The following is a 10,223-nucleotide window of genomic DNA, read 5'->3' as shown; positions in this document are numbered from 1 at the left end:
TCTCTGTTATTAATTAAGCTTAAACACTTTTGAGCAGTTAGAGCACGCTATAATAAACTGTAATGTAATTTTATCTCTGCACAAATGAATCGGCCATTTGTGGGTTAAAGGTGTTAAAAACGTACACATGGGCTTTACTGAAGAGCTCCACAGCGCCCCCTACAGATCTTAAAAGTGCACCCTACAGTAGGTTGACCTGCACGTCTTAGTTATGATGTGTGTAAATATTATGTTTACATCTACAGAAGAGCCAATGTGGCCCAAACCTTAAAGCCAACAGGAAGTCAGCCTTTTTGATTTTATTTTGAAATGTTGGTGCGTTTGTCCTTTAACAGGCTGTACCTGAACATCAGGCTGATCATCAGATCCACCTGACGTTTGCTCAGCATCCATAAAAGACCTTAAAAATCAAAGTAGTTAATGCTTCTTGTTCGCCGCTGCTTCAAACTATCAGTTATTCTACTTCCGCTTTTTTCAGTTTCTTTTCTCTTCCTGATTTATGGTTCTGTCAAAGAGACGAAACAATAAAGTTTTATTCAAACTTGTTTTTACATTCAGACTTTAATCTCTGTCTCCTGAACTTTACCTGCCGCAGATAACAGGTGAGCTGCTCAATGACTGGAGATTCAACAGCCAATCAGCGTCCAGCTTCGAGCGTCCCGGCTCTATAAGAGTCAGAGAGCCACTGTGAGCGCAGTATCAGCTGCTCCTCCTGCGAGGTTAGAGTCTCTGATCATCCTTCTGTTCTCTGTCCGCTCCTCCTCCTGCTCCTCCCGTTCCTTCTATCCCGGCAGCTCTACCGGTGTTTGAGGAGCTCCTCTCATGTGAAGCTCCGGCTGTCCGTCCCTCAGCAGACATGAGAGCCGGTAGCCCGGTGATATCAGCGGGTAGAAGAAGGAGCAGCAGCGGGGCTCTGAGCCCCAGCTGCCGGAGCTCTCGCTGCTCTCTGCGGGGCTTCTCCCGCAACAAGAGCCCGGCGGCGGCGGAGGAGCCGCAGGTCCCGGAGCTCCTGCTGCTGGACATGAACCTGTGTTACCGGCTGCTCCGGAGGCTGGTGCCCGGTCTGCCGCCGGGACGGGCCGCCAGCAGGGTGGAGATCCTACAGCACGTCATCGATTACATCCTGGATCTACAGACCGAGCTGGACGCGTCCTGTCGCGGGGAGGAGAGATCCACTGGACCGGAACCAGCAGAGCGGACAGAGCCCCGGGACCGACACACACACGCCAGGTGAGACTCAGTGTGGTGATGGATCAGGTATTGATCCGCTGATCAGATGTGTTAATTATTTTCATCTTTATTGTAAAATCTCTTTAAATGGTTCTTTGGTTGAAATGAGTCTGTGAAGCCTTTAAACTGAACGTGAGCTGATTATTGCAGAGGCTTTTATTGTGAAACACAAACAGGAAGTCAGAGTCAGATACAACTTTTTTGATATAAATCTGATTTGATGAGCACGTGCAGGTTCTTATAGAATAATGTCTGTAGGTTGAATCATGTGTTCGTTAATAATAACAGTCATCATGTGTCAGTTCTAAACTTTCATTGATAAGAAACGTTTGTTTATATTATTTATACGAATGTTTATGAACAGCTGCAGAGAAAAACAACAAACACATGTAAAGAGTCAAAACATCTAAAGATGCTCCGCCCTGTCAACATGCTAACAGGCTAATATAGAGCTAACATAACGGGATGTTAGGGATGTGTGTGTGTGTGTGTGTGTGTGTGTGTGTGTGTGTGTGTGTGTGTGTGTGTGTGTGTGTGTGTGTGGTGAATGTGATGTGTGTGTGTGTGTGTGTGTGTGGTGAATGTGATGTGTGTGTGTGATGTGTGTGTGCGTGTGATGCGTGTGTGTGTGTGTGTGTTCAGATTCAGTCTACATTGTTGTTTTTGCTCATTGTGATGTCATTTTTTCTGGAGTATCTTCAAACACTCCTGTAGTCAGCAGCACAAAGGTTCTGTAAGTTAACACAGCGTAATGATGTCATCACAAGCAGACGATCTCTGCTGCAGTGAGGTCGTCGTCGTTCAGAGCTCGAGAACCTGTCGGCCTCTCTGTACGATGTGTGACTGTAGATAAAGATGGCCGACGCGTCTCCGCCTCCTCTCGTACTAAAGTGTCGGCTTCATGACTTTTCCACAGTCTGTGATGTGTGTTTACCTGGGTCATCAGGAGGATTTGACCTTTGACCTCACAGCTCTGCTTCTGTCTCTGCAGCCCGAGGAGTTCCGAAGAACAGACACAGACACCAGTGTGGTGAGACACACACACACACACACACACACACACACACACACACACACACACACACACACACACACACACACACACACACACAGACAGGTAGTTGTTGACCCTGAGGAATCGGATGTTTGAGGCTGAGAGGAAGTTACCCCGTCACATTAAAAGCTCTTCCTGATCGACTCTTTTCTGTTGCAGATGTCTGAAACGAGGACGACCAATCGCACACAGAGTTTAACTTCAGGACACGTTTTATTTTTGTGAAACACCTGGAGGACTCGGCAGGCGTCCAGTCGACCTCCTCTGTTTAATGTTAAATAAGTGACGTCCAACCAGCAGAGAGAACGCACACCTGACCCCTTCGACATTGTGGTCATCTGTAGACGTGGATCTTCAGTCGTGATGAGGCTGAAGCCAGCGTGTTTGGATGATCTTGAATCAGGATGTGATCAGGGGGACGGAGGATCGTCACCGACTGACCGATTAATTTAATGTTTTAAACTAAAGAAACTTCGGCTGCTCTCAGAGCGACCGCAGAAATCCTCGTTTTTACACTAAGTCTGCTTTGGACAAAGTTGGGGGGGGGGGGATAACTTCCACTTTTTCTTTACAGTTATATAAAAAAAAAAACACACATTGTGAAACATGCTTTTATTTTGAAAAGACAGTACGGTGAGAAGCAAAATAAGAATTTGGTGAAAAACTGGGAAACAGTTTTCATGCCAATTTGTAAACATACATTCATTTATTTTGAAAGGTTATGAATCCATTTGACAGGACGTCAACTAGGATCCAACTTTTATTCTGAAGACAAAGCACTTCCTTCAGCCCTTCAGAGGACTTTTAATGTGACAGGAGAAAGTCTGCATTTCCTGTTCTGGATTAAAGTTTGATTCAGTCAGGTTCAGAATTTCAAAATAAAGTTGTTTTCTCTTAAATAGTAAAATATGATGTCAACTTTTATACGGTCAATAAATAAATAAAGTGTAAATCGTTTAAAGCTGCTGTGAGGAACTTTGTGCTGATTGTGACGCCCCCTGTGGACAAAGCTGTACCTCTGACCTCTTCGCTGATTTTGTCCTGTTCATGCTGAAGTGTTGGTTTTAACAAACAATCTCCTCCTGTCACATGTATCACTCACTTTAAATGTAAACAAAGGCAGCGTGCAGGTAATCGCTTCGTCTGACACCTACCCACCTTTAATTTTCATGTCCTTAAATCCTCCTGCCGCGTGAACAAACGTCGCCTCCTGGTGGTGAAACTCTGTAACTCATCTCAGAGGTGGAAGATAAAATACTTTAATATTTCAAAGCTGAAGATAATCTGCCGTCAAACATCAAACAAACTGTCAAATAAAAGTCAAAGCGCTTCGACGTTTAACATCCAGATTTTATTAGTTTGACTTCACATCCACAGATCAGTTTAATATGACGGGCAGAGAGCACTGAGAGCACATCAAACACGGACATGCAGCTTCACAAACTGTCTGACGCTGAGAAAATTCTTCTTTAAATATCCAGTCAAGACTTCGATTCTTGTTGTTCTCTCAAGTCTTCAGTTTTAAACGTATTCATGTTTTTATTTCATCATTTCTTAATGTTCATGTTTCGTCTTTGAGTCGCCTCGAGCTGCAGCGAGCGATCTTTTTTATTTTATTTTGTTGATTAATCGATTGATAGTTTGAAAGTTCCTTTCCTTTAATTGACTAGTCGACCAATCGTTGCAACGTTGCAGTCAAACCTTCAGAATAAAAGCCTCCAGTTCTCAGTATCAGCTCTGGCTTCACGACACTAAAACGCAGTAAAAATAAAACTACTTCCTGTTTCTACACGAACACTGTAAACGAGTTAATACTGACAGTTTCCAACACACTCGGACGTCACTGCTGCAAGTTTTTATTCTCCATTTATTTCTTTTCATTTACTCTAAACGTCCTTTCAAAAATGCAGCCGAAGAAATTTCAAAATAAAATACAAAAGTAAAACTTGTTTTTGTTTGTTTGGGACGACATCAGTGAAGTCAGTCCAGGTTATTTCACAGTAAAAAATAATTCTGACCAAAAGTAGATTTCTTTTAGTGAATGTGAGAAACTCAGCAGCAGCACAGCCTGCGGAGCGACAGAGAACTTTAAACCGATTCATTTTGAATGTGAACAATTTAAAACTGTTGAATTAATTAGAATTCATTTAGTGTTTGTTTCTGACAGAAGTCACATCCGTCTGGTTTGGATTCATTTGATCATTTTTAAACGCATGTTACCAACGTGTTCGAGTGTTTCCACAAACTTCACAATAAAACGCCACAGTTAAAGATCAACCACAAGAGGGCGCTGTAACAAACTGTGTTACTCACATCGAAGTGCATCACGAACTGTACACCAAACACAATTACACTGTTAAATATTAAATATATAAGATCACACAGATCAGCCTCACGCTGCCCTCTAGTGTTCATTTAGAGTGCAGGCTCAGAGAGGCCACCAGGGGGCAGCGAGGCGGTCATGTTTGTTTCCCTTTAGTCAAATTAGTCTTCAACACAAATCTGCTACTTTGATCATTTACTGTTCAGCGCTTTAGTTAGTGTCCCAGGTTTGTGACTGGTTCACCTGCTGACACACACCTGTCAGCACCCGCAGGAACCAATGATAACGTGAGCAGTGTGTCCTGGAGGCGACGAATCACATCACAACAACAACATGCAGAATGTTCTAGTTTCTACTGAACTCTAAGTTCTTCTACTGACTGACACTGTGAGCATGCAGAACACTGAACACTGATCATCACACCACGGGCTAAAACCACGAGTCCACCTGCAGCCGCTCTTCACCTTTGACCTTCTAAAGTCACAGCTCATGACCGCCATGTTTTAGTGTTTTAAATTCAATCTTTAAGTTTCGGACGAACAGCAGCTGATTTCGAACGTTTTCCCGACTACTTAAACTTTAAAGACTCGTCAAACTTTGAAGGCGGCTCCGGGTGGACCCGCAGTGCTCTCCTGATGCTCGGGGTCACGATGAGGTCACAGGATGCTCTCTCGCTCCTCGCCGAAGGTGACTGTGTCAGAGGAGACGGTGCAGATCTCCGGGGGGTCTCCGGGTTTCAGGCCCCTCTTCAGGTGGACCACTCGGACATTCTCGTTGTTCGGCCCGGGCCTGGTGCTCGTGCTGGTGGTGCTGGAGCTGCCCGTGGTCCCGGAGCTCGGGGAGATGATGGCGTCACTGGAGGAGGAGGAGGAGGAGGTGGGGTTGCAGGAGGAGGAGGTGGAGCCCTCTGCAGGCTGGCGGGGGCGGTTGCCCTGCTGGGCGTTGGTGTTGTTGTTGAGCGTCACGTTGCTGGGCGTGCGGTTCAGGTTGAAGGACTTGGAGGAGGGCCAGCTCTCCTCGGGGCTGCTGGCCAGCAGGCTGCACTGGTCCTCGGAGCAGATGGACATGCGGGCAACCGCCGGGTCCTGGAGGCCGCTGAGGCTGCTGGGAAGGCCGCGCTTCCTGGCCTGGCTCTCCTCGTCCAGCTCGATCAGGTTGGCTCTCTCCAGCTGGGACAGGTCTGCTTCCTCGTCCTGCAGCGAGTGGTTTGGTGAGCTCTCGTTGGAGCGGACGCCCGAGTCGGACGAGTCCTTCTTGTCCAGCATGGCGTCCGACAGGTAGTCCTTTCCCTTCAGCGCCAGCGAGCCGCCGGGAAGTTTGGGGTCGACCGCCTTCTTGCCATCCTTGAGTAGGGGGGCGTTATCGGACTCCTCGGACTCCTCGTCATCACTGGTCAGCTTCTGGTAGCGCAACCCGCCTCCCGCCTTCAGCTTCAGGTCGGCGGCGCCCTGGAACAGCCCGCCCCTCTCCGCTGAGGTCTTGCGGGTGAGCAGGGACTTGGAGGATCCGTGGTCGCCCTTCTCGTCCTCCTCTGTGATGGGATCCAGAGCGTCCCCGTTGGAGGCGAAGTCGGTGTTGTCTGCCGGAGGTTTTCCGCTGCTCCTCTTGTTGAAGGATTTGCGTCCGTCCTGCTCGCCACCATCTTTGTTCTTGTCCTCTGATGATGATGTCATGAACTGTCCTGGCTGTGGTTGGACGGGTCGCTCTCCGCCGCCGCCGCCCATCTCTAGCTGAGCCATCTGGGCGATGTACTCCTGGTAGGCGTTGCGGTACTCAGCCTGCTGTTTATCGGTCAGCTTGCCGATGTCGTTGGAGGACTCCTGCGAGTTCAGGCTCGTCATGCTGGCGGTCCTGTGAGCGCCACCCTGAGGACACACCGGGGACAGCAGCTGAGCTTCATCAAAAGTGTTGATGGACTTGAAAAAAATTCATCTTCAGACACTGAATTATTAAATATGAGAAAAACAATCTAAAGCACAAGAATAAAACAGCAGAGGTTTAAGGTCACAGGTCAAAGGTCATTTTTGTTTACCATCCACTGCATGTTTCCGTGTCGGGCCGGATCGTCCAGTCCCACGTTGCTCAGCTCCTCGAAGCTCAGGTTGAAGCTGTACATCGGCGAGGCGTCCGTGTTGGCGGCGCCGGCGTGGGGCGGAGCCACGGCTCGTCTTCCTGCCTCGGTGTGAGCGCCCACCACGCTGCCTTGCTCACTGGCAGCTTCCTCCTGCAGCACCTGACTCTCTATGAGGCGCATGTCCAGAACCTGCAGACAGGTGGAGGAGATGGTACACAGAGGTGTGTGAAACAGCGACAAGTGTAAAATGTTTTTTGTTTCTGAGAATAATCTCAAACTTTCGGAGTGAAAGAAGAACTGAAGAAGCTCCTGAGGACGTCCAGGAGGTGTGTGTGTGTGTGTGTGTGTGTGTGTGTGTGTGTGACTGTGAAAGCTCTCAACAGGAAGTACGTTTGTTAGATAACTTAGCATGCTAACCATGAGCTAATGTTTGTGTGCTGTGGTCAAATAACTGCTTCCATTAAAAGTTTATTTTAAATAAATAAAAATAAGTTCTGTGAAAAGTTCAACCTGTAATTTGATCTATTGCATCATGTTAGCATGCTACTGTACCAGAATCTTTCTTAAATTGTGTTCTTTTAGGTTAGCATGCTAATATTAGCACATGCCACGATGCTAATGCTAATGCCTGTGACATCATTTTATGTGTTGCTGTTCAACCACATTTAGTTTGAACTGTTTTACAATAGAGGCAGAAAACATTAAGCAGTATGCTAACATGATTAGCATGCTAACAATACAATGAAAAGTGAAATTAAACTTCAGGCTGCTGACAGTGAAAATAGAAAGCCTAAAAATAACTGCATGTTCCTCAAACGTGCCTCAGAGGGTCAGACTCCAGCTCGCGAGACTTTAACTCTGATCAAAATACGAGACGGCGATTATTCCCTCGACACTTTGACCTTTTTACATATTGATGATGCTGGCGACTCACCGTGGCTCTGAACAGCTGCCAGTCTCCAAAGTTCATGCTCATCTCCTTCTTCAGCTCGTCGATGTTACACTGAGACAGAACTCTGCCGTTAACGTTCGCCTGGAAACAACAACATCAGCTCGTCAGTGACTCTCCTCTAGCGGCTTCCTCTCACAGGTGCACACCTTGACGATCGCTCACCTTCCTGATGGTGGCGGCGTACTGTCCCATTATGCTCTGGTCGATGCCTTCGATCTGCCGCACGCGCTCACAGACGGCCTCCGTCGTCATGGAGCTGAGGAGGGTGGCGGGAGCGCCCGACACCACTGAGGCCGAACCCTGAACACAAACAGTCACAGGTTCGATTCCCACAACAAAACACATAAAAACCAATGAACATGTACATTTTAAAGTCTTAAGACTCAGCTGGTGAGTGAAAGTGAACTAGGACACGGAACGCTGAGTGTTTCTACAGATGTTCGACATGTTTCTGCTCTACAGGGAGGACACGGGGGACGCACACAGACTGAACACCGTGACTCCGAGTATCACACCACCTGATTGGAGGACGACCTGATTGGAGGACGACCTGATTGGAGGACAACCTGATTGGAGGACGACCTGATTGTAACAACCTGATTGGAGGACGACCTGATTGGAAGACAACCTGATTGTAACAACCTGAATGAAGGACGACCTGATTGGAGGACGACCTGATTGGAGGACGACCTGATTGGAGGACGACCTGATTGGAAGACAACGGGCGGCTGTGGCTCAGTGGTCAGTCGTCTTTCAATCGGAAGGTTGGAAGTTCGATCCCCAGCTCCCTCAGGCTACATGTCAAGTGTCCTTGGGAAAGACACTGAACCCCAAATTGCTCCCGGTGGTATAGCCAAAGGGTATGAATGTGATAACTGATTGACAGTTGGGCACTTTACGTAGCAGCCTCTGCCATCAGTGTGTGAATGTGTGTATGTGATGTGTAGTGTAAAAGCAGCTTTGAGTGGTCGCAAAGACTAGACAAGCGCTCTATAAGTACAGTCCATTTACAACCTGATTGTAACGACCTGATTGTAACGACCTGATTGTAACGACCTGATTGGAAGAACCTGATTGTAACGACCTGATTGTAACGACCTGATTGGAAGAACCTGATTGTAACGACCTGATTGGAAGACGACCTGATTGTAACGACCTGATTGGAAGAACCTGATTGTAACGACCTGATTGGAAGAACCTGATTGGAAGACGACCTGAAAATAAATCTGTGAACCTTCTAACTATAGGCCAGTTTTACACGGCGTAGGAGAGGCAACGTGAGACACCTGTGTGATGTGGGGGGAGGGGCGACAGGTGAGGTGGGTGAGGTAGCTCAGCAGGGCAGGGGGTTTTTGGTAAGGGGTCAAAGGTCAAACCAAGGGTTTAAAAAAAAAAAGGAGCTGACATGTGTTCACTATACTGAAGCTACTGGCTAGTCCGCACAGGCAAGGTGCATGCTGGGAGTTGTAGTAGACTGAGCATTTCAGAGGGAGTTAGTCTAAGAGTAGGAACTCACAGCAAGGAGCAAGACAGAGAGGGAAGGAAGGAAGGAAGGAAGGAAGGAAGGAAGGAAGGAAGAAGGGAAGGAAGGAAGGAGGTGATGTTAGGGAGAGTTCAATACCTGCTTCCTTTTCAAAGATGAAACCTTATACTGCAGACAGACAGACAGACAGGTAGACAGGTAGACAAGCAGACAGGTGAGGAATGATGCACAGCTGGAGAGAAACATCTGGAAAACACAGGTGACTGACGGCAGGACAGAGGAAAAGGTGTTCGACTTTTAAAGGTTAAGTTTCAAAGGCCCAAAAACCACAGAAGAAGAAGAAGCAGCAGCAGCGAGTGGAGGAGGAGTTAAACCTTGTCATCAAAACAGCAGAAGAAGAAACTGACAGCTGGTTTTAAAATAATTTCTTCTTTAGTGATGTTGAGCAGCAGAAGTACGGTGGCTCATTTGTGCCAAAAACAGATAAAAGAACAAAAGCACATCAGAACAGCTGTTCAGAGTCAGAGCTTCACAGCCCTCCATGAGCTCACGTGTGTCGTACTCACAGGAGCGGCGGCGTCCCGGCCAAAGGAGTTTTTGCGTGGTGGGCGTGGATGGAGGAGTGATGGGTAGCAGGAGGCCACGAGTGGGCGTGGCAGCTGGTAAAGGTGATGGGGGAAATATGGCTGAGGGGGGGAGGGGGGCAGAAAATCAAAATAATGTTCATGGAGGTGATTCAACGACAAACGACAAGGAGGCAACTGAAAAACTACACTGAACCTCTGCTGAGGGGGCAATAAACCTGAGGGTCCCAACCTGAGGGGCAGGGAGGAGGCAATAAACCTGAGGGTCCCAACCTGAGGGGCAGAGAGGGGGCAACAGTTTTTAAAAAAACCACCTGTTTACATTATATCAAGGCTTAAAGTGATGCATCATTAGGGGCGTGGCCTCTTTGGGTGACAGGTGGGAGTCCAGCTGTCTGCTAGGTTTAACACTCAGGTGAGTGACAGGTGTGTATCGACCTGCAGGGTTGAGGTGGTCTCTACATGTGGGAGGGGCTACAGGTCCGGACCCAGAGCTTTAAACGACTCTGCCTTCTGATTGGCT

The 10,223-nt window shown here is 47.6% G+C and overlaps 2 protein-coding genes across 6 annotated transcripts in view; one reads left to right on the top strand and one right to left on the bottom strand.

Moving 5' to 3' along the window:
• The first annotated feature begins 743 nt into the window (after positions 1-743).
• id2b (inhibitor of DNA binding 2b) lies at positions 744-2,277 on the top strand. The gene is made up of 2 exons (XM_069657461.1): positions 744-1,230; positions 2,222-2,277. Exons 1-2 carry the CDS (start codon positions 857-859, stop codon positions 2,262-2,264), a joined length of 417 nt encoding a protein of 138 aa, XP_069513562.1. The 5' UTR covers positions 744-856; the 3' UTR covers positions 2,265-2,277.
• Positions 2,278-3,613: 1,336 nt separating this feature from the next.
• kidins220b (kinase D-interacting substrate 220b) overlaps positions 3,614-10,223 on the bottom strand; it is a 21,709-nt gene continuing 15,099 nt past the window's right edge. For 3 of the 5 annotated variants that reach the window (XM_069657406.1, XM_069657408.1, XM_069657407.1), the window contains exons 25-29: positions 9,683-9,802; positions 7,796-7,933; positions 7,616-7,714; positions 6,640-6,870; positions 3,614-6,472 (exon numbers count right to left, since the gene is read on the bottom strand). In XM_069657406.1, coding sequence (XP_069513507.1) covers positions 5,264-6,472; positions 6,640-6,870; positions 7,616-7,714; positions 7,796-7,933; positions 9,683-9,802 — 1,797 coding nt within the window. In that variant the 3' untranslated portion in view covers positions 3,614-5,263. The remainder of the gene's footprint in view (positions 6,473-6,639; positions 6,871-7,615; positions 7,715-7,795; positions 7,934-9,682; positions 9,803-10,223) is intronic. The other 2 variants (XM_069657409.1, XM_069657410.1) reach the window with 1 other exon arrangement.

Source organism: Semicossyphus pulcher, unplaced genomic scaffold (genome assembly GCF_022749685.1).
Source record: "Semicossyphus pulcher isolate SPU_LCO1_2020_fin unplaced genomic scaffold, fSemPul1.0.p SCAF_11, whole genome shotgun sequence".
Taxonomy (NCBI): domain Eukaryota; kingdom Metazoa; phylum Chordata; class Actinopteri; order Labriformes; family Labridae; genus Semicossyphus; species Semicossyphus pulcher.
Note: the sequence above shows the minus strand (reverse complement) of the source record. Positions and strands in the feature narration are given on the sequence as shown.

Bases quoted from the DNA above. Each gene is read 5' to 3' on its own strand.
- id2b (XM_069657461.1), top strand. From the start codon at position 857: ATGAGAGCCGGTAGCCCGGTGATATCAGCGGGTAGAAGAAGGAGCAGC. The intron at 1,231-2,221 runs GTGAGACTCAGT...CTGTCTCTGCAG, and splicing joins GACCGACACACACACGCCAG to CCCGAGGAGTTCCGAAGAAC.